Source organism: Pongo abelii, chromosome 1, assembly GCF_028885655.2.
Source record: "Pongo abelii isolate AG06213 chromosome 1, NHGRI_mPonAbe1-v2.0_pri, whole genome shotgun sequence".
In the NCBI taxonomy this organism is placed as follows: Eukaryota; Metazoa; Chordata; class Mammalia; order Primates; family Hominidae; genus Pongo; species Pongo abelii.
This window is the reverse complement of record NC_071985.2, coordinates 179,173,380-179,198,252: the sequence shown is the minus strand read 5'-3', so window position 1 is coordinate 179,198,252 and position 24,873 is coordinate 179,173,380. Positions and strand designations below refer to the sequence as shown.

Genomic DNA, 24,873 nt, shown 5'->3' with positions numbered 1-24,873 from the left:
TTAAGGAAAGAGAGATTAAAATGGTTACTCGTGCTGATGATACTCAAATGCAAACATCAGTCTGGCTTAATTATGCTAAAAAAGAGGAGACAAATATTTGAGTGCCTACTAAATATCAAGAATGTCTTGGTATTTGCACATATAAGGAATTCTCTCAAGAAGAGGGGAGATATTTGTCTAAACTTGGATCAATACTTTCAAGAGAAATGAAGGTATCTCAGGCACTTCTCATTCAGGAAGCGAAGAGAAATGAAATGAAGGGAAGGTGGAGAATATAGGACAACTGTACAGTTGCTCCTTTTAAAAAAAAAAAAAAAAAAAGATGCACATCTCATTATATTGCCCAGGATGGTCTTGAACTCCTGGCCCCAAGTGATCTAGATAATTCTTTGTTTTTATAAGGGAGGGTCCAGTAGCATTTTGTGTTTCTCCGTTTGCTTCATTGGATGCATTACAATTAAACCTGTGCCTGATTAAGGAAACTAAGTATGCACTAACGATGGGAGACAAAACAACAGGGCTTTTTATTTTTTTAATGGTAACTCCTATCCACTACCCATATTTTATATAGTCCCCATGTTTGTTTGTATTTTTTTGTACAGAGAGGGTCTTGCTATGTTGCCCAGGTTGGTCTCGAACTCCTGACCTCAAGTGATCCTCCTGCCTTGGCCTCCCAAAGTGCTAGGATTACAGGCGTGAGCCACTGTGCCTGGCTGAGTCCCCATGTTTTATCCCATGTTTTCTAACAAAAATAAGAAAGAAACAATGACTGCTTGACAATGACGGCTAATTCCTCCCTTCTTCCCCATCTGGATGTGTTCACAACTTTCTATCATCCAAATCTAGACAAACTAAAAACAAAAACCTACACTTTGTGACCAAAGTCTTCCTTGATTAGCTGTTAACTGCTTTTCATTTGGACTCAGGAAGGCTAAAGACTAGGCCATAGGAGGAGTGACTAACTTATTCTTTAGTCAAACAGCACTGATGCAGTTGTCAGCAATGCCTGTGACTGAGGAAAGCATTGGTTTACAAAGTTTTTAATATTTTATGGTACAATAACAGTGAATCATATTAAAATTCTGGTGTAGGCTGGGCGCAGTCGCTCATGCCTGTAATCCCAGCACTTTGGAAGGCCTAGGTGGGTGGATCACCTGAGGTCAGGAGTTCGAGACCAGCCTGGCCAACCTGGTGAAACCCCATCTCTACTAAAAATACAAAATTAGCCAGGTGTGGTGGCGCACGCCTGTAATCCCAGCTACTCGGGAGGCTGAGGCAGGAGAATCGCTTGAACCTCAGAGGTGGAGGTTGTAGTGAGCCAAGATCATACCATTGCACTCCAGCCTCAGCAACAAGAGCAAAACTCCATCTCAAAAGATTCTGGTGTATTATTATTATGACCTGATATCATTCTAATATTAAGCTCTGTATTATTGCAGGTAAAAATAAAACTGGTTTTTGCCAAGTAAAATCTATACTTCATTCTGCATCACAAGAGTCTAATTTTTAGTGTTAAAATGAAGTTTTCTCTGAAAATATGTTTACCTTATACTTGATATGCTATCTAACAGAGAAAAATAGTTCTTTGGAAACACTCATCAAACAAAAACCTATAGCCTGTGCAAAATAACATCAAATGTACTGCTAAGAGATCAGTTTTGCATCAAAATGGTCCCTGACCATCACATTATAAAGCAATAGCAACAGACACAGAACATTTCATAATTCTTATCTAGGTTGGGCAGGGGTAGGAGGGAAGGTCTAGAAAAATCAGATACTCAAATTTCAGCACATAATTATTCAAATAAAATTTTAATGATTTCAGTTCCTGAAAATGTAGTGTCATTAAAGGTCATTTCCTGCTAAATTTCAAATTACAGATTTGTGGGCCATTCCTGAGCAGAAGCATCATATTCTACTAAATATTCAGCTTGTTAACTAAGGTAACTGACAGTATCATGGCAGGAGGTGAGAAGGAACAATGATCAGCTCATAGCTAAGAAAAGGGAAAAAAACAATAACCAAAGCAAAAAACAAAATAGCTACAGATATTAGTAAAATAATAATACAATCCCAAACATCCACCTCTTAAATTACCACAAAAACAATACCAATAAAGTTATAGCAAATACAGTCTTTACAGGTTTGAGTAACTTTATTTGCATTTTATAGTGATTTCTTAAGGCCTATACCCAATGAAACCATTTTAAAAGCTCTATGAGGAGTGGAATTTTAGATGTCTATTACACTTTTCTTTTAAAAGAAAAATGCTTAAATTTCAGAATGAGCAAGATTCACTTTTGTAGGTAGAGGCCCTGCTTCTTCATGATCTTCAGTTTTAGATCTAACAACCACAAGAGAAGAAGCTGGATATCTGTTTAGCTTTTGTTCATTCATAAACTCCAAGTCACCATAGATACTTAGCTTCTGCAAAAGAAAACCAATGTACATTAGTAGCCTGGATAATTAGGAACCTCTCCAAGTTAGTCTTTAAATAACAATTTAATTTATAAATAGTTGGTAAAAAAAAATTCTATAAACAACTTTAAGAAAGAAGAATGCTTTTTCTCAAAGTGTTGTAGATATGTGATTCAGCTCCCAATGGATGGCCAAAGAAAGCTGTTCCACGTCTCAAGTTAAAATCCTCAGGAGTATAACCATTGGGTATCAAGAAAAACAGCTATGGATGCCTTAAGTGATTAAGTCCTTCAACATCTTAGCTCTCCTACCAAGTGGTAAAATAATTTGGTGCAAGTTTTTCTGATCCTAAATGTTTTAGCTTAACATGTATGGAAAATGATAGATGCTATTTGAAAAGGCTGCGAGAACAAAGAATATGCATGAAACGCTCTCACACTGATAGAAGGGTCTTCATAAATATATAAAGCTCCTTAATTGTTATTACCATATACAACAAGATACTAAAAGAATGACAAGCATGAAACAGAATCACTGCAAATGTCATAAAACTCATTGGAGAATAATAGTAATATCTAACATCTTTTGAGAGTAGGTAGACTTAGATATATGTATGAATGTCTCTGTCTTTTTTTTTTTTTTTTTTTTAAAGAGACGGGGTCTTGCGCTGTTACCCAGGCTGGAGTGCAGTGGTGTGATCATAGCTCACGACTAGGCCTTGAACTCCTGGGCTGAAGTGATTCTCCTGCCTCAGCCTCCTGAGTAGCTAGGACTATAGGCATACACCACCATGCCCAGCTAATTTTTCTTTTTTCTTTCTTTCTTTTTTTTTAAATGATGGGGTCTTGCTATGTTGCCTAGGCTGGTCTCAGACTCCTGGCCTCAAGTGATCCTCCTACCTTGGCCTCCCAAAGTGTTGGGATACATGTGTGAGCCACCACGCCTGTCCGTATGTATCTCTTAAAGGCAGAAAAGCAAAGTGAAAAGTCTCCACTAAGAAATGGCATAGGCTGGGTGTGGTGGCTCATGCCTTTAATCCCAGCACTTTGGGAGGCTGAGGCGGGTGGATCACTTCAGGTCAGGAGCTTGAGACCAGCCTGGCCAACATGGTGAAACCTGGTCTCCACTAAAAATACAAAAAATTAGTCAGGCATGGTGGTACATGCCTGTAATTCCAGCTACTCAGGAGGTTGAGGCACAAGAATCACTTGAGCCCGGGAGGCAGAGATTGCAGTGGGCTGAGATCGCGCCACTGCCCTCCAGCCTGGGGGGACAGAGTGAGACTCTGTCTCAAAAAAAAAAAAAAGAAAAAAAGAAATGGTATAGATTCTGTTGTTAATCTACTCATATGGCAACAAATCCCTGTATCCAAAAGTTAGAAACTGAAGTGCTGATATCACTGGCAGGACAACTGACTAGATTATAAAGCAAGAACTACACAGAAGTACCTGATACTGGAAAGGTGTTTTTAAAAGATGCTGAATAAAGAGCATCTTCAAGAGTTTATCAAAAGCGATACATGCTATCCTGGCTGGGCATGGTGGCTCAAGCCTGTAATCCCAGCACTTTGGGAGGCTGAGGAAGGTGGATCACCTGAGGTCAGGAGTTCCAGACCAGTCTGGCCAACATGGTGAAACCCCATCTCTACTAAAAATACAAAAATTAGCTGGGCATGGTGGTGCGTGCCTGTAGTCCCAGCTACTAGGGAGGCCGAGGAAGGAGAATCGCTTAAACACAGGAGGCAGAGGTTTTCAGTGAGCCGAGATCGCACCACTGCACTCTAGCCTGGGTGATAGAGCGAGACTCCATCTCAAAAAAAAAAAAAAAGTGATAAAGCGATACATGCTATAACATGATGAACCTTGAAAATATGCTTAGTCAAAGAGGCCAGTCACAAGAGACTACATATTGGCTATCTAGGGCTGGAGGGTGAGATGGGGGTGGGGGTGGTGCAGCTGCTGCTGCTTGGGAGAAAATGGGGTGCAATTACTAAGAGTATAGATTTTCTTTCTGGGCTGATGAAAATGTTCTAAAAGTGATTGTCATGATAGTTGCTTACTCACACATGTTTCAGATGTGTTCTACTGGACTGCTGCCTCAGGGGAACAACTATCCTGCAAGGAGGTGCCCCAGTACCTTAAGCTTTTCCAGTATGAGAGTAGCTTAAAGACAAGTTCAGGCCAGGCGCAGTGGCTCACGCCTGTAATCCCAGCCCTTTGGGAGGCCAAGACAGGCGAATCACTTGAGGTCAGGAGTTCAAGACCATCCTGGCCAACATGGTGAAACCCCATCTCTACTAAAAATACAAAAATAAGCTGGGTGTGGTGGTGTGCGCTTGTAGTCCCAGCTACTAGGCAGGCTGAGACACGAGAGTCGCTTGAACCCGGGAGGTGGAGATTGCAGTGAGCTGAGATCATGCCATTGCACTCCAGCCTCAGCAACAGAGCAAGACCCTGTCTAAAACAAACAAACAAACAAACAAACAAACAAAAAACAAGTTCAGTGGTTGATGGGTTGGACATGGATCTGATGGATCTGATATAGCAGGCCTCCTTAAAACTCAGAATTCACATGTGACCGTTGGCTCTGGGGCACTGTGAAAGAAAAATATTCACAACTCTACCTAACAACAACCAGGAACCAGGAAGCAGCAACCAGGAACTGTTTGATTTTATACATCAACATGAAAGAAGCCACTGAAGGGAGGAAGGAGACTGAGGAGATGTTGGTTAAAGGACACATTTCAGTTAGATGGGAAGAATATGAAGATACATGAAAATACTTTGTAAATTTTAAAGACTATATAAATGTTAGTTATCAACATTATCCTGTCCCAGTTTCTAGGTACCTACATCAATTATATCACCTTAATAAAAATTTTAAGTGTAATATTATCTTAATCATTTTTCATGTGCAAATCATATATTTAAACATCTTTATAGTCTATTAGGATAAGACAGTTGTTCAAGGACCATGTTAGGCACATGCCAATGGCTTATTATTAGATTTTAATTTCTGTCTTTTCTCTCTTTTTCTGTGGTACTTTGGAGGCATAAGAAAACTAAAGTTTATTTCAGTTGGATTAGATGTTGACAGCCATTATTATTCTATATTTAGTTATATAAATACTTTTCTGTTCTTGAAAGCTAAGTTGAATAATCAAATTATAGCCTTTCCCTCAAACAAGAATCCTTTACCTTAACAGTTATATTTTTTGGGCCAGTTAAATTTTAATTACCAAGGAAGTCACAATGTCTTCCATCTCTTGTGGGGTTAGATACCAAAATATAACAACTCAAAATCAAACACTCCAGCATTTTTTTTTCTTTTCTTTTGAGACTCAGGGTCTTGTTCTGTCACCAGGCTGGAGTACAGTGGCACAATCCTGGCTCATTGCAGCCCCAACCTCCTGGGCTCAAGTGATCCTCCCACCTCAGCCTCCTGAGTAGCTGGGATCACGGGCACACACCACCATGCCCAGATAATTTTTATAATTTTTTGTAGAGACAGGATCTCATCCTGTTGCCCAGGCTGGTCTCAAATTCTTGAGCTCAAGTGATCCTCCTGCCTAGGCTTCCCAAAGTGCTGGGATTAGAGGCATGAACACCACACCTGGCCAAGCCTTGCTGCTTCTAAAGCAGCACTGCTCCTTAATATTGTGGTAATTAATTTAAACTATTAAGTGGTTCTACAAGTCTTCTCTCTGGCTCACGCCTGTAATTCCAACACTTTGGGAGGCAAAGGTGGGCAGGTCACTTGAGATCAGGAATTCGGGACCAGACTGGTCAATATGGTGAAACTCCATTTCTACTGAAAATATATTTTCATTTCTACCGAAAATATAAAAATTAGCTGGACATGGTGGCACGTGCCTGTAGTCCCAGCTACTTGGGAGGCTGAGGAAGAATCACTTGAACCTAGGAAGTAGAGGTTGCAGTGAGCCAAGATCCTGGCCACTGCACTCTAGCCTGGGCGACAGATGAGACTCTGCCTCAAAAAAAAAAAAAAAAAAAAAAAGTCTTCTTTCCCATATATCCCCTAGAAACTGATGTCAACAGGTCTTTCCAGTCTTAGAGAGTCAGAAAGAGACACTTTACTCAATCCAGTCAACATATATGTCACCACGGTAGTTAGCATCACAGAAAGCTGAGAACAACAGTTCTTGTGCTGCAAACCTGTAATTTTTATATGTGCCAACCTCTACCACATTAAAACCACCACATCTTCTTTCTATTAGTAGAGAGGACTTGTTTTTCCAGCTAAACAAATAAGGTGTTTAAAATGATATATCACAGGGCTCAGTCTTCAAATGGTCTAAGGGTTAGAATTAAATTTACCTCAGAGGGAACATACTGCTCCACAGCTGTAGCAACAGTTGCACAACAAATCCAAAGCAATACCATCACCGAGAGGACAAGAGTTGTAGTTAAAATCCACCCAGAGTTACTAGAAAAAAAAAAATCAACAATTAGTTATATTAAAATTTTATAAGAAACAGGAAATTCTTAGTCAACCTTACGTACTTAGCTCAACAGTACAATTAAAACTTTGCTGGTTATCTTTGAAACTATTAAAAAACATACTTATAGAAGGAAATATTATACTAATAGCTATTACATTAGATTGGCATAAAGTCTTTTTCCTCCACATCTAATGTTTCTGTAACATGGCTATATCACTTTTGTAATAATAATAAAATCAGATATACTTGACTTTCTGCTAAATATATAAGGCAAGTGAAAGTGTCCTGTAAATTGTACACGGTTGTACAAATGTCATATATTATTTTGCAAGTTATTACGATACTTGCTTTAAGAAAACCAATATACCAAAAAGTTAACATATAGAATACGTAAATTTAAAATGCTCATTTGTTTTATAAAAGAATTCACAACAGGCTTCCAGAAGTCAGTTTCCCTAGAATACTTTACATATTCAATTTGCCATAATTTACTTATACTTCAATTTAAAAGAGCACAGCTATTATAAGGCATTCTGTAACCATTACAGCATATCTCAGTAAAGAGATAGTTATATTTTCCTTATAATTAAAATATCTTAAGATAGAAGGCCAGTTATGAGAATCAGCAAATAGAGATTTTTTATTTATTTTTATTTACTTTGAATTTTTATACAGACAAGCTCTCACTACATTGCCCAGGCTGGCCTTGAACTCATGGGTGCAAGCCATTCTCCCACCTGGAGTTTTTTTCATAATTGACCTATTAAGATTCAAAGAATAGGAAAAAGTCAAGCCATTTTTAAATAATTAAAAGTCTAACTCTGACAAACTGTGTAATACAGATAGTCCCTAATTTTCACATATCTGCTCATCCAACACTGCCTAGTAAGAGATCTATACTTACCACCCTAACCACTCACTTGATAGTTTGCCAATACTTGAACATGCAGTAAGCACAGTCATTGTTTGTCTGCCAGCAAAAGGGGTGGACTTTGGAGAATGTATTGTATCTAAAAGCAGGGAACTCCCATATGATTCTTTAAGTATCCAATTTAGAAAGATAATAGAGTAAAATATGTTTTTAATGAAAAAATACCCACTTTCCTCTCCATGTTCCAGCCCTAAGTAACCTGAGTACTAAGGAATTTACCACAAAATAAGGATATATTTGATATCTAGATTCCAGTAGCAACTACCTAAGCCAGAAAACTGGGGCTCATCCCTTCAATCTCCACAACAAAACAATGACTAGATCCTACAGATTTTCAACTATCTCCATTATCTCCTGTTCTTGTCTACTGCCCTAATCCAGGCCTCATAATTTCTTCCCCAATTTACCAAAGTTCTCCAACCTGGTCCTCTAATCTATCCTTCACATAGAAGCCTCTTCTTGACACTTATGTTCCTGCTTCTCTCTATGCCTGTTTTCCCAGTTCAGTCAAATTTCTGACTCTCCTTATCCTCCATATATAGTAATGTACCCTATACACATTGAGCAGGAGGCCAGTATATCTGAAAAAAAATTTTTAAGTAAATCTTCTGCTACAACTAGCAAAAATTTCTACTCATCACTTAAGATATTTCTATCTTACCTGTCAATCCTCCCCTTGAAACCTCCAGTAGACTTAATTACAGTCCTTATATGCTGTGTATGAGACATGTGTAGGACTGTGTGTGTGTATAGCAATCATTATTGTCCATGTCTATTTAGATCTGAGAACTCCTAACATCTTTACTAGGTCTCAACTCCCTAGCACAGTGCCTGGCTCCTCAAAAAGAAATGCAAGTGAAGAAAGAGTGACCTCAATTTCCATTCTGGAGACAAGGGTGTCTCTTTAACAGCTACGACCAGATTCTAATAACTGGCTGAGTGATTCTGTATGTAATCATGGAAAATCATGGAAAAATCATGACACTTTAGGAAGTAAATAGTTACAGCAGAATAGGATGAGCAGAAGATGTACAATTAGAAAAATTAGGTTTGAATTCTAACATAGTGACTGTATAACTTATGAGTAGTCAATTCACCTCTCTAAATCACCACCTACTTATCACCGGGTATTGTTCTAAAAGTCAAACGGGATCACTGAAGGGGAAAAGGCATTTAAAAAAAGAACACTTAAAAAAATAATAAAATTTGAGACAGTCTCGCTCTATCACTCGGGCAGTGCAGTGGCACGATCACAGCTCACTGCAGCCTTGACCTCCTGGGTTCAAGTGATTCTCCCACCTCAGCCTCTTGACAGCTGGGACTACAGGTGTGTGCCACCATGTCCAGTTAATTTATTTATTTTTTGTAGAGATGCATGGGGTCTCACTATGTTACCCAAGCTGATCTTGAACTTCTGGGCTCAAGTGATCCTCCCACCTTGGATTTCCAAAGTGCTGGGATTACACACATGAGCCACCACACTCGGCCAAAAGAATAATTTTTATTCAAATGTAGGATCCTATTATAATTTACGTTTGGGCACAAAAACGTCTAAGAAATACATTTCTATAAATACATTATAAAGTTAGTTGTTTCACAAAATTACTTTTAAAGTGTTAGATTTAAAAAAACAACATAGAATGACAAAATGTTAAAGGTCAATAAATCACCAATAATATGCCAGGTAGTACAGTACTGAGAACTGTAAGTTAAGATTAAATAATTACTTAGGTTTCACAGAACTATCAAACTGCAACAAACATCCTAAATACTGGAAAGAGAAAAACTGCCCTTTTTCGGACAAGCTCAAAACCAGGTTTAGAAATGAAAGAAGGATAAAATTTGAAGTTTAATCCTTGTTTTCTCACATAGTCTTTGAACATTTTGCTTAGCAAAAAGTATTAACTTGTAAGGTCCACATAACTGTAATGATACATGATAAAACCTCTCAAGAAACTGTTTCTATAAGAAATTACAGGGAGCATGTGATTTGGACTACTGCAGTTTTATACTTGAGATAGAACAGTCCACTAGAATGAACACACTATAAAGCAGTAACTTGTTTACCACTCACTGAAATGCTTGACCTGGTATCTGACACAGAGTAGGTAATAGTAAGTGACATGGCCCACTGTCTTTCTCTTTTTCCTTTTTTTGTGGGGGGTGGGGAGGAGTAAAATGTGGGGGAGGGATCATATCTGAACTCCTTGGAGAAGAGGAAACATGCACACTTTGATAAAACCTGCCTCTCACCCTCGTAAGGCTTGATATTTTTTCCTAGGAGGACATATAGTACCCACTACTCTCACTTGTCCACTTTACCATTACCCTTAAAAACTCTTGGCACAGCTGATATTCCTTAGTACAGAACACAGAGCTGATATTCCTTAGTACAGAACACAGAGCTGATATTCCTTAGTACAGAACACAGAGCTGATATTCCTTAGTACAGAACACAGAGCTGATATTCCTCAGTACAGAACACAGAGCTGATATTCCTCAGTACAGAACACAGAGCTGATATTCCTCAGTACAGAACACAGAGCTGATATTCCTTAGTACAGAACACAGAGCTGATATTCCTCAGTACAGAACACAGAGCTGATATTCCTCAGTACAGAACACAGAGCTGATATTCCTCAGTACAGAACACAGAGCTGATATTCCTCAGTACAGAACACAGAGCTGATATTCCTCAGTACAGAACACAGAGCTGATATTCCTCAGTACAGAACACAGAGCTGATATTCCTCAGTACAGAACACAGAGCTGATATTCCTCAGTACAGAACACAGAGCTGATATTCCTCAGTACAGAACACAGAGCTGATATTCCTCAGTACAGAACACAGAGCTGATATTCCTCAGTACAGAACACAGAGCTGATATTCCTCAGTACAGAACACAGAGCTGATATTCCTCAGTACAGAACACAGAGCTGATATTCCTCAGTACAGAACACAGAGCTGATATTCCTCAGTACAGAACACAGAGCTGATATTCCTCAGTACAGAACACAGAGCTGATATTCCTTAGTACAGAACACAGAGCTGATATTCCTTAGTACAGAACACAGAGCTGATATTCCTTAGTACAGAACACAGAGCTGATATTCCTTAGTACAGAACACAGAGCTGATATTCCTTAGTACAGAACACAGAGCTGATATTCCTTAGTACAGAACACAGAGCTGATATTCCTTAGTATAGAACACAGAGCTGATATTCCTTAGTATAGAACACAGAGCTGATATTCCTTAGTATAGAACACAGAGCTGATATTCCTTAGTATAGAACACAGAGCTGATATTCCTTAGTATAGAACACAGAGCTGATATTCCTTAGTATAGAACACAGAGCTGATATTCCTTAGTATAGAACACAGAGCTGATATTCCTTAGTATAGAACACAGAGCTGATATTCCTTAGTATAGAACACAGAGCTGATATTCCTTAGTATAGAATACAGAGCTGATATTCCTTAGTATAGAATACAGAGCTGATATTCCTTAGTATAGAATACAGAGCTGATATTCCTTAGTATAGAATACAAAGCCCTTCTTAATCTAGAGTCTTTATCCAGCTCTTCTAGCCTCAAATCTGGCCATGCAGATAAAAACAAAAACAAAAATCTGATCCCTAAACCATTCAAACATACTTATTTTATTTTATTTATTTTATTTTTTGAGACAGAGTCTTGCTCTGTTACCTAGGCTGGAGTGCTGTGGCGCGATCTCAGCTCACTGCAACCTCTGCCTTCCAGGTTCAAGCGATTCTCCTGCCTCATCCTCCTGAGTAGCTGGGATTACAGGCATGCACCACCACGCCCGGCTAATTTTTGTATTTTCAGTAGAGATGTGGTTTCACCATGTTGGCCAGGCTGGTCTCGAACTCCTGACCTCAGGTGATCCACCCGCCTTGGCCTCCTAAAGTGCTGGGATTACAGGTGTAAGCCACCGTGCCCGGCCTCAGACATATGTTAAATTAAAGCTTAATTTAAATGTGTGGAGAAGCACATTCAACATAAATCAAGAGACTCTAACAAGAAGAATGCTCTTGTACTGTGAAAAAAACTACCTGCCTGGGTTTTATTCAAGTAGTATGCCTACAACCTTTTAAACAAACTAAAATATCTAATGTACAACTTTGGAAAGGAACAAGTAAAAAGGTTTGCTTCTGAGGTGCTAATTTTAAAATAATAAAAAGTAATGTATCTCTCTGATACAAGCCAGATTTTATCTGTTATACACATAATAAAGAGGAATACATACAGAGAGAGGCATCTTAAAAAGCCATCACTTTCTCCATCTTCAAGAAAATTCCTGTGCACTTGTGAATTTCTCATTTGCAGATCTGCTGAAATAGTAAGGTATGAGTTTATTATATCCTATATCCCAAAAGCTACTCTCACATGACTACTTCTAGATATATACACTTTACAGATATCCAATTGTTTTTGTTTGTGTCATCGGATACATTTTATAATGTGTACCAGTTTCTCTAGCACATCAAAACCAAATGAATATTCTATCACATTATGAGTTTCCTGTTTTATTTTCAAATTCTTATTGACATTGATGCTTTCTGCTTAACTACATGTGAGCTTGGATTTGGTTTATTCTAATCTAATTAAAGTTAAAGATGGTCTTATGTTATGTGCTATCATTATCTACCCACTCCCACTCACCAAAATAATTAGAAGGCTAATTAAATCAGTATCTAAAATAAAGGTATGAGGAAATTTCACAAGGTGAGCTCTGCTTTAGCTTGATGTTTTATGTTCTTATGAGTCAAAATTCACTTCTAACATGGAAATAAAAATAGAATGGGGACTCTCACTTTTGGCATTTTTCATTATTTGATCAATTTATTGGGAAATACCAGAATATTTGATTAGTTCATGCTCAAAACATCCTTTGAAGCAAACTAAATGTTTTTAGAATAGTGATTTTCAAAGTGTGGCCCACAGGCCAGCAGCATCAGCGAAATCTGGAACTTGTGAGAAATACAAATTCTCAGATCTTCTCCCAGACCTAGTAAGTTAGAAACTCTGGAGTTAGGGCCCAGCAATCTGTGTTTGAACAAGCTCTCCAAACTCTAATACACATGAAAGTTTGAGAACCACTGTTTTAGAAATTATCTGTTTATGTTCCATCAGTGTAAAAACAAACATGACCAACTCTACTACAACCAGATTTGACTGCTAATGTTTTTATCTAAGCTACTTAAAATAAAACTTACATGACATTTTGCTTAGAGATGATTCTCTCAAATTTGTAGGCTCCTGCTCCAAATGTGGTGCATACTGGATTTCTGGCTTAGACTAAAATAATAATGAAAGCAATTAAGTCATTTGTACTTCTTTAGCTTTTTTCAGTAACAAGTTCTAAAACACATCATCTCTTTAAACATTTAAATTGAGAAAAAGTAACAGAAATACTGTATAAAAAATAAAACACATTAACCACAATATATTTTAATTGCACTTCCTAAACATCAGAGCCAGTGCCTTGCGAAGAAACAGATTTCTGGCAGATTTATGTTAGTTTAACTTCCTGACAACTTTTTTTTTTTAAAGGGAGAGAAGGACAAATCATTACATACTACATTAAATACTATACCTTGCAGAAATGAGTTCTAATTCTAGTTGATCAGGAATAATTTATCAGACTGCAAAAACTTTTGGCTAAATACACATTATCTCTATTTCTTCTCATACAAAACATTCTATTCTTCCCTAAGTATGAGGAATCCATAAATTACAGCCAAACACGCCACACTTTTTACATCTTCTGTATAGTTCTGATCCTCTAGAATGGGGGTTTCTCCATCCCAGTTATGCTCAAATTCACATAGACTTTAGAGAGACACAGAGCTAATCTCCTATCTAATGAGGAATGAATGAGGGCTTCACTCTGAGAGTCAACTTATACCTTGATGTAAGTAGCTTTAGGACATAGAACTTGTTCATGAATTTAAAGAGAAAATTCCTATGTTTTACTTATTACTAAATTAAGTAGAGGGGATCCAAGGTTCAGGGTAGTGCTAAAAATCACATACCAGCCATACATTAAGCCACTTACTTAGCTACCAAAAGGTTTACTTTATTACCTGAGAGGAAGACAGTGCCACAACATAAACTCTGTTGACTGGTAAATTTGAGGAATTCAACCACTGAATTAAAAGCATGGCAGGGTAGTAAATGGGCCTTGGTGGTAAAGTGCCCTGGGTTTGAAGCTTAATTCTGTTACTTATTGGCCGTGCAACTGCAACAAGTTACTTTCACCTTCCTCATAATAAAACAGGAATACTACAACCTCCTAAAGTTGTCTGAAGATGTGAGATAATATATCTAGCACAATATAACCTCCAGGGAATAACAGTTATTATCACGTGGTAAATGATGAGATAGGAGACATTACTTCTCTAGGCAAAATACTTCTTCAACGAGTTCTCTTATAAGAGTCATGAGTAAAAGCACTGTAAAAAACTAAAAATTATGTCATATTGCTTTTATCTGATATCCATATGTAATCATATATGGCCACTATTTATGTTTGAAGTATATTAATTATTATTTCTCATATGTAAAAATTTCATTTTATCAATTTAACCACCATAAAATTTAAAAGGCTCAAGAGTTCTGGTTACATAAAAACTAATGGGCTTTCGATTAGGCTTCTAATGCGCAAAGGGAAGGGTAATAAAACTGATGTCCAATATTTTAATGTAGGGCCAAATAAGTAATTATTATTTGATGATAAATATTTGTAAGTGACTGAGTATGGTTCTATGCTGAAACACTCATTTAAGACATATACATTTACTGTTGTTGGTATTTAGATGAATCCATGAAGCTCAGTTGTCACCTGGAATATAACTATTTTTCCATCATCGGCTTGAAGATAAAAAGTCCATGAAGAGGTTATGAAGCTCTGTGCGGAGTCCATCATGTCACTCCAGAATGACCTCACCAGAGTTAGAGGAAAGAGTAGGTGCATTTTTGGCATCAGGGACATAAGCTAAAAATAAAATAAATAATGAGAAATATATTATTTTTATATATGTATATTTAAAAGAACAACATAATCAAGATTACTCAAATCCTTATTGGGACAGGATACAAACAATTAAATACATCTACCATAATCAATAGCATTAGAGTAAACTCTTAGTTATCTATGCAAATTATGGTAAAGCTTAAAAACCAAGGTTACTTTAATTTGCCACCAAACACACTTACTAGCTACCTGTCACCTCTATCAGAATAACAGGCTTTTGAATTAAGTCCAAAAATAAGAAGACTCTTAAGATGTAATTAAATAAGGACCAGCAAGGCCTTAAGGGTAGAACGGGAAGGGACTAATCATATCATTCTCATCTTTAATGCTTTCATCGAGAATAAATCATGCTATAATGAACATCAATGGAAAAGAGGACGGAAAAAATCAATCAGAAGAATATATACATAAAATGGTAGACATCTGACAACATGGCAGGGTGAAGGGAGTATTTATGGGCTGAGTATATGTAGTAAGCTACTGATAAGATTTTAATGGCCCAGCATGGTGGCTCACACCGGTAATCCCAGCACTTTGGGAGGCTGAGGCGGGTGGATCACGAGGTCAAGAGATGGAGACCATCCTGGGCAACATGGTGAAACCCGGTCTCTACTAAAAATACAAAAATTAGCTAGGCATGGTGGCGCACGCCTGTAGTCCCAGCTACTCAGGAGGCTGAGGCAGAAGAATCCCTTAAACCAGGGAGACGGAGGTTGCCGTGAGCCAAGATCACGCCACTGCACTCCAGCCTGGCGACAGAGCGAGACTCCATCTCAAAAAAAAAAAAGGATTTTGACAAATGATATCATCTTTCCTCCAATTCTGACTTCTTGACTTCTTTAGCAGCACTGGGCCTCTCTAAAGCACAAGTGTGGGATGCCATTTACTAAACTCTAGGGATAGCTTTGGTTCTGCTTTGTTTCTTTTTTCATTTGTTTGGTTTTTTTTTTCTGAGACAGTGTCTCGCTCTGTCACCCAGGCTGGAGTGCAGTGGTATCTATGGTAGCACTTGAGCCCAGAAGCTTGAGGCCAGCCTGGGTAATATAGTGAGATCCCCATCTCTAAAAAACATAAAAATAAAAAATGCATATACCTCTTAACTCAGCAATTCTAGCCCTATGATTTTATTCTACAGGTATACTCACAAATGTGCAAAATAGGTATCATTTACAAAAGAAAAAGATTAGGAACAACCTACATGTTCATAAATAAGGGACTGCCTAAATAAATTATAATATATCTACACAGAATATTATGTAGTAGAAAAAAATTAGAAGTTCTTTATGTATACTTATATTTACAAAATATATGTGTACATCCTTGTATATGCATAACGTATCTGTGCATTAGTAACCTTGGCTACATTCATGAGGGAAAACTGAGTGGCTAAGAGACAGGGGTGGGAGACTTTTCACTATATGTATACTCTTTTTATCTTTTGAGTTTGTACATGTGACTATTTCCTGTGCAAAAATTAATAAAATTAAGAAACTTTTCCCAGTATGTCTGGAGAACAGAGTATGAAATTCCCTTGTCAGGAATTTTAAGAGACGGCACTGGAGAAGTAATCAGGAGTAGGTTGTGATAAACAGTTTGGACTTAAATCTATATGTAATTGGGAGCCACTGATTATATAAGACAGGAGAACGGCATGATGAAATTTAGAAAAAAAAATCTGGACACAGTAAAGGATGGAGTTAGAAAGGGTTAAATCAGAAAAACAGTTTGGAAGTTAATTTAAAAATACAGACAAGAAATGATTATCTGAGTTAAGGCAATGGCAACTGTCCAATGGGAGTTAGGATGGAGAAAAAGAACTCTGAAATAATTCCTCTGAGCCTTGGTTTTTTCATATGTAAAATGAGGATAATATCTTCACTGGAATGTAAGAAGTAACAAAATAAGATTATGAACGTAAGCATAACTTTTAACAGTAAAGCATTATACAAAAGCAATTATTCAACTGACTTTTCTATTTGCAAACTAATTTTGTTTGCTGAAAGCCAAATATAAAATATAAGACTAAAATAGGATCAAGTGGGTGATAAACACTTCAAGCAATACAAGTCAGTGCCATCTAAGCAGGCTAGTTTGAAAGGCAGTATTGTTTCGTACTTGTTCTTGTCTCAGTTCTGCGAATGGCAGCTGATTCTGGCAACCAAGATGGCAAGCATATTGCTCATCAGATTGGGAATATGCTTCCGTACATGCTGTAAGAGAAAAACAGTCAAATTACAAGAAACAAAAGAGAAAGGGAAAGAGGAAAGAAAAGGATTTGGCATTTTATTTAAAAAATTCTTATACTTAAAAAAGATTTCATCAATGTGAATTTCCAAATTTGGTAACATAGTAGTAGGAAATGTATCTTTAACAGAACTCCATATTGTCTCCCTCCTACAAGTCAAATGTTTTAGATACAAATCTATTAATTATATACCCAGGCTCTGACCACATGATGACATTCATGTAAGAGGATCCTTGTGTGGTGGAAAATGCACTGGATTGGCATCCTGAAGATGCCACTCAAAAAGGTTTAGTTTCATCATTTGTTGGTGTGTGTGACCTGGGCTGAGCAGTTTAACCTCTGACTATTGATTTCTATATGTGTAAAATAGAAATACCACAACCTATTGCATAGGGTTGAATGAAATAATATATTTTAATGATTTATACAAATATAAGGTATTATTGTTAAGAACCAGAACACTCAGTTAAGAAGTAAGGGTATGCACATGGCAAAAGAAAAATAAAACAATCAGCCTAACATCTGAAAGTCTAAGAAAATTGAACTGGAAAATGTTCTACAGCAGATAATTCTAATGTTGAAATGGGTCTCTACCAGATATACTCTCATTTAGTTCATTAAATCCATTTCCTTCTTGTGATACAACATTTTACCACTATCCTAATTTTATTTTTTCCCAACTCAGTAATGCATTTGTAATACACTTCTCAGAAGTGCTAGATAATAAACTGGACAGCATTATGCATATATAAAGATGATCAGTTAGGAGATTGAGCCGCAAAAATACGGTTACGATATCAAAGACTGTATGTGAGCCATGGCATAGTGATAGGGGAAGAGGTGCCTCCTTCTACACTAATAAACAGTGTAATGAATGGAGAACATTCCATTATAGTTATTTAAAAAGTTAAATGTCAATTATGTCCTGATTACAGGTTTCTTTTATTAAACATATTGCTTTCAGCAAAAAGAAAGAAAAGTGGTTTAACAGATGACAAAGCCTCTGGCTACTTATTTTAATGGCCTGACCAATGAAGAATATGCTATTAAATACTGAGTCAAAGGCCTGATTCAGTAAAAAACTTGGAGATAAGTCAATGAACTTATGATTCAAAGGTTTAGGAAAATTATACTATCTGTGAAAAGGTAGTAATGAATTGTGAGTAGGGTAATTATACTGCATTTGTCTGACAGAATGCTTGGTTAAACAAAGGTGTCCTATTCATAGCAGAAAATAAACACTGTCTCAACAAACAGATGAAATTTAAAGCCCATGAAATTTCTAGCAGCAGCTACGAAAACTCTTAGATCCATAATAATTACAATATGTTAGATGACTAGTTTCAACAGTGTGTTTGCCATTTCCTAAGGAAAATACTTCAAAAGCTTATCACAAAGAAAACAATGTTACATACAGCTGATGTTAGCATAGCATCTTACCAGATTCACATTCCAATTTAGTTCGATTTAAGTCAATTCCATCATCCACAAACTGACAAATTGAAAACAGCCTGCAACCTCTCTGACATGCGTACAACTCCTCTTCCTAGGGAGTTCAAGAACAGGAAGGGTTACCAAAAAATAGTATTTTTTTTTTCCTCAGGGGAAAACAGGTTAGGAAGAAAGCAGTTAGTAAAGTTTATTACAAATCGTCCAATAAGTTTCATAACTGAAAGAAAAAAATGATAGGAGCCAGTTGATACTCAAGACCTTTGCCATATAGAGGTTTTAGTTCCTTATTTTAAATGTAATACCAAGAAAAAAGCCTAGTAGGTAAAACCACCACCCTTTTTCCATTTTCTTTGGTTATAATCTGTGGGGGGAAAATTAAAAATAAAACTAATAGTGACAGGCCAGGTGCAGTGGCTCACACCCGTAATCCCAGGGCTTTGGGAAGCTGAGGTGGGAGGACTGCTTGAGGCCAACAGTTTGAGGCCAGCCTGGACAATATAGCGAGACCCCGTCTGTACCAAAACAAACACACACAAAAAAATAACTGGGTATGGTGGTGCACACTTGTCCTAGTACTCAGTAGGCTGAGGTGTGAGGATTGTTTGAGCCCAGGAGTTTGAGGGTACAGTGAGCTATAATCACACCACTGTACTCCAGCTTGGGGTACAAAGTGAGACACTGTTGCTTAAAAAACAACAACAAAAAACACAACGGTGATATAACTAGAACTTTAACAGCGACAGGAGTAAGCAAGTACCCTAGGACCAATGGCATACTTCTGCCACATCCATGTTTATATGAATCACCAGGCTTATCAGGAAAAGTATCAGACTAGCTTCACACGGCAAATGGTGACACAAGGGCCTGATAAAGTAAGGTATACATCTATAAAAATGTTTATACGAAGGGATTTTTAAAAACTGGGCTTAGATTAAATGAAAACACAGGAGCAACAGTGTGGTGTATGGGAAAGGACACTGCAATCAGCCAGACCTAGATCAAACCTTTTGAGTGAGTGCATAAGTTATTTTACCTGTCTAAGAATCTCAGCTTTCTCATCAAAAAAGAACAGCCATTATCTCCAAATTCCTCAATAATTTGGAAGCTATTTCCAGTACAGTGCCTGGGATGTAGAAGGTGCTTAATAAATGGTAATAGTGTTAATAGATTTTTAAAATAGAAAACAATTATAGGCATCAATGTATATGTGTGAAAGCTTAAGATAGGATGGACATCTGGTTCTTCATTACTGTAAAATATTAACTGCTTAATAAGACTAATGTCTTCAGTGGTTTTTCTTTGATAAAATAAAAGTATTTAAAAAAAGCTATTGCATATGGGGGAGCCCCCTCAACTTACTGTGTGATCCACTGTGTACAAACTGGCAGACACCTAATAAGGAAACAGCATGTGCATATACCAGTTAGCAACCAATGGGATACAAGGTATGTATTTCTTTCCAGCAAAAGGATTAGTAAAATTTATGCAGCAGCAACAATCCATCAAGAAGAGATGGCTGCAGTCTAATATTAAATATACTTTATCATACAACTTTGAAGGTAGCACACTTTTGGACCTCAGTTCCAGCTGCATTTATTGTTAAGATGACATTGAAAGAATTTTAACAAGTAAGATAAATTTCATATCTGAGTAGCTTTTGCAGGCTTTGTAAAACAGTTAAAGAATTATTTTATGTCTTTGGAGCACCACGTATTTCCTTATATTGCACAAAGGAAGCATAAGCTCATTAGTATGAGCTATACCACATGCCATTTCATTCTCAGATATGCTTTCCTTTAATAAGTCATCCAGTACCAATTTCAGAAAACCATATGGCATGGTGAAAAGAGCCTAGGTTTCAGGAATTGGCCCTGGTTTGAAGCTCAGACTTGCCACTTATTCTGTACAACCTTTGGCAAGTTACTTAATCTAATTCCTCAGTTGTAAAATAAGGACAATACTCTTACATCAATCCTACCTACTATTCATTTATTTTCTACTACCTGTATAATTGCAGAGTGTCAATCTTCACTATTAGGAGAATTATATATTTATATCTACAATAGCATTACTATTATGTAGTACTATCTAATAGACAGACATATTTAATGAACATCCACAATGTGCCAGGCACTGTGTTAAGACTTAACAAATTATGAAACATCTGGTATGGAGCACGCACTCAACTGGTAGCTATCAAGAATCATATCTTTATTCTAAGTATTTCATGTTATATATACAAAAATAATGATTTCAAGTAAATATTTCATGCCCTATGTATCCCAAATGACTGGCAAGCTTATATAACATGTATCTCCTCTGATTTAGGACACAATAAATGGTGCTTCCACCATATGAAATACCAGCTAAATTCATAATTAGAAGGTCCCTCAATGGTACTATTTAGGCCAGGCACCGTGGCTCATGCATGTAATCCCAACACTTTGGGAGGTCAAGACATAAGGACCCATTCAGCCCAGGAGTTTGAGACCAGCCTAGGCAACACAGCAAGATCCTGTTTCAATTATTTTAAATTAAAAAATAAATAAATAGAAGTTAAGTGATCAGCAAGGACAAACAGTAATCAAGGAGCTGGGAATAAAACCAGGTTTGTATGGTTCTAGAGACCACACTCCATTAAAAAATGACCAGGCTGGCTCTAATTAGCTTTTTTATTAACATGATTTACGTCTCTTGTTTTTTCGACCGAGATAAATTATGCAATTGCACTTCTGTAGATAAAACATAGAATAATTTAAAAATAATTACTTACAAACAGGTATTCTACTTTCTTGCAACAAATAATTAGTTCTCAAAAAGTGTCTGAGATTTTTTTTTTTTTTTTTTTTTGAGATGCAGTCTTGCTCTGTCCCCCAGGCTGGAGTGCAGTGGCGCAATCTTGGCTCACTGCAACCTCCACCGCCCGGGTTCCAGCGGTTCTCCTGACTCAGCCTCCTGAGTAGCTGGGATTACAAGCGTGTGCCATGCTCGGCTAATTTTTGTATTTTTAGTAGAGATGGGGTTTCACCATGTTGGTCAGGCTGATCTTGAACTCCTGACCACCCATGATCCACTTGCCTCGGCCTCCCAAACTGCTGGAATTACAGGCGTGAGCCACCGCGCCCAGCCTAAAACGAGATTTCTATCTCGTTTTTCAAACACTATGTGAGTTTGAAAATTCATCTAATTTCTTACAACACACAGTGCTTTTTCCTGGAGCATAAAGCACAGAGGAGAGCCAATAGAAATCAGTGACATAATTAAATATGTTTCTTTTTTTTTTTTTTGATGCAGAGTTTCCCTCCTGTTGCCCAGGCTGGAGTGCAGTGGCGCGGGTTCACTGCAACCTCTGCCTCCCGGGTTCAGGCGCTTCTCCTGCCTCAGCCTCCTGAGTAGCTGGGATTACAGGCGCCCACCACCACGCCTGGCTAATTTTCTTTGTATTTTTAGTAGAGACGGGGTTTCACCATGTTGGCCAGGCTGGTCTTGAACTACTGACTTGAGGTGATCCACCCTCCTCGGCTTCCCAAAGTGCTGGGATTACAGGAGTGAGCCACCGCGCCCAGCATTTTTTTTTTTTTTTTTTTTTTTTGAGACACGGTCTCACTCTCAGACTGGAGTGCACTGGCGACATTTCGGCTCACTGCGACCTGCGCATCCCAGGCTCAAGCAAGCCTCCCACCGAGTAGCTGGGACTACAGGTGCTCGTCTCCACGCCTGGCTAGTTTTTTTTGTTTTTTTTTTTTTTCCAGAGACGGGGTCTTGCCATGTTGTCCAGGGTGGTCTCAATCTCCTGAGCTGAGGTGATCCACCCACCTCGGCCTCCCAAAGTGCTGGGATTACAGGCGTGAGCCATCGCACCCGGCCGAATATGTTTAATGCAAGTTTATTAATAGGAGGCAGCATAGTGTAGCCAGTTTTAAGCTGAATTCCTACTCCACTATTTCTTGGGTATGTGACCTTAGGCAAGTCACTTAACCTTTCAGAGCCTCAATTTCCTTAATTTTAAAACCCTACTTTACAGGGTTGTTGTGAGAATTAGGGATAATGGTATGATAAATCTCCCATCACTCTGGCTAACAGTGGAGTCTATATAAATTTCAAGTCCAGGACCTATAGGGAACCCAGATGATTTGGAGTTCTTTGTGAGAAAAGCTTTAATAAATAAGTAAAAATAGTTTATAGATATAACACCAATTGTTAGAAAATAGTGGACATTATTAAAGTACCTACAAGTTCCAGGAAGGTATCCTTTCAAATTATTTGATTATTCTCCCAACATTCTGGTTTATACCACAAAATTGCCAAGAAAATCTCAAAAAAGGAAACAAACCCTAGAACAATACAAAGTAAGTCTCAACCCAATTCCAGGCCAAATCAATATTAATGAGCTTCTTCATACAATCCTCTTAATGATGAGAAGTTTACAAGAGGTGAAGAAAAATAACGTGGTTAGAAGCAGTATTCACTGATTTAAGTCTGAAGTTAAAACTTCTCTTCTTTCTCGATTGTTACATAAATCTCTGGAAAAATTTAGTAGAGTCCCCTCTCCCACACTTTTTTTTGAAAATTAATAATCTCCATGCAGTGTAAAATCCAGCCGTAACAAAATCTGAGAAGTGTCGGCACTTAGAACTTTTCATTTCAAAGACCTGAAAGCACTCGCCAATATGGAACATCCTAAGCTTCACTGGAACTGTCTCCGTAGCCACTCCAGTTTTAGAGAGCAAGGAGGTCCAGCCACAATGGTTAAGCAAATAGCATAGAGGAGATGAAGGAAAAACGAAGAGGAAACCACCAGCAACATCAACAAAAGCTCTCATAAAACAACGTGGGGGAGGGCATATACTCAAATCATACATGGGAAAGGTGTGGTGGGAATCATCAAGCAATTTAGAATGTTGAGTAAACAGAGTTCTTAGGCTGAAAAACCAACGTGAAGAGGGTTAGGTATGTAGTTAAAAGAAAGGGGGGAAGCATAGAGAGGAGGGCCATTCCTCTCTGTAAGCTGCGAACCCCCTCCTGTCCACAGTCTCATTTCTTTACCCACTCCACGAATTCCCCGTTTTCTGCACTGAGTGGTCAGTTTCTGGCAGGCAGACACCTAACTGCCTCTTCTCTAACCCAGTCCCTCTTGGCAGCGTCTTGGACACAGTAACTCAACAAAGGCAGACAGCATTCCTGGGCGTCTCGCTACTCCCTGAGCTGCCTTCGTGACGCTTTTTATACGACAGTGGAATCGTCTACTTGTCTGACTCCCCGAAGACTGCGCTCCTGGCCCCGAGAGGCGCTTAGTAAACAAGGGTTATGAATCAATCATTTGTGGACTCGCGTATCTGCGCCTCCCTTTCTACAATCCCCCCTTACGCTCCTTAAGGTGAGGACCCCGCATTAATCATCCGTATCCTCCTCTATCCTCCTCCGAGTGCTTGACTCCCCTGCAGCCCGGCAAGCTCCCAGAGGAAGGGGATGGCGTCTTTCTCATCTTTGTGTCCCCCAGCCTATCACAGGGTAGTGCAGGACAAACTTCCGGTAATGACAGCAGGAATGGGGTGCAGGCAGGATTAGGGAGGAAAACAGGAGCTACACAGATGGCAGACAGCGGTTGAAGTGCCGATTTAACAGCCAGGTTGCCACAGCCGACATACGTGTGGGGTGCTGAGAAATGGGCTGCAAGGGAAGGGTCGCAGCCCGCTCCGGACGGGCCCTACCTTAGGGTAGGTGTGCAAGGGGTAGGTCAACTGACAGGCCCGGTGGCAAGACGCCGTATCACCCAAGACCGAGTCAAATGCTTCAGCCGAAGCGGTCCCCGAACCTCCGGCCAAGGCCATGGTCAGCAGCAGCAGCGGCGGGAGCCCCAGTTGGGTCCTCACCCAGAGGCTCCCCTTCGGCGCCGCCATCTTGTTCCCCTCTGTCACAGCAGCTCGGCTTGTTGCTGTTTTCTTGGAAGGGTTTCCTCCTGCTCCTGGGGCCAGCCCCCTTCTCCGCCCCACCGACCGTTGCTTCCGCCTCCGCCGTCACTTCAGCTCCGCCCTCACCCGCCTGAAACTGCCGCCTCCTGCCCCACCTCTGGGACTACGAACTTCTTCTCCTAGGCTGGCGTGAGGGGAATTCAACCATCGCGAGCATTAGCGCGAAGCGGGACCGCCTGACTTCTTCCCTTCGCGGGGCAGGCTGGGGCATGTAGTTCTCCGTAGGCGGGAGGCGCACGGTGCTGTCGGGAAAGTTGGTCTCGGAAAACTACAGCCTCCCTCAGCGCGCCTTCCGCCCGCGTTTCTTCGCAGTGCATTCTGGGGAATGTGGTTC

General features: G+C 38.8%; 1 protein-coding gene across 4 annotated transcripts; it reads right to left on the bottom strand.

Moving 5' to 3' along the window:
- Nucleotides 1-527: 527 nt before the first annotated feature.
- On the bottom strand, nt 528-24,864 carry TMEM59 (transmembrane protein 59). Of its 4 annotated transcripts, none has more exons than XM_024234644.3 (9): nt 24,279-24,864; nt 19,927-19,959; nt 18,556-18,661; nt 16,986-17,080; nt 14,679-14,831; nt 13,051-13,132; nt 12,081-12,165; nt 6,756-6,864; nt 1,794-2,427 (listed from the first exon to the last, which is right to left on the bottom strand). In XM_024234644.3, exons 1-9 carry the CDS (start codon nt 24,465-24,467, stop codon nt 2,272-2,274), a joined length of 1,008 nt encoding a protein of 335 aa, XP_024090412.1. In that variant the 5' UTR covers nt 24,468-24,864; the 3' UTR covers nt 1,794-2,271.
- Between the last annotated feature and the right edge of the window lie 9 nt (nt 24,865-24,873).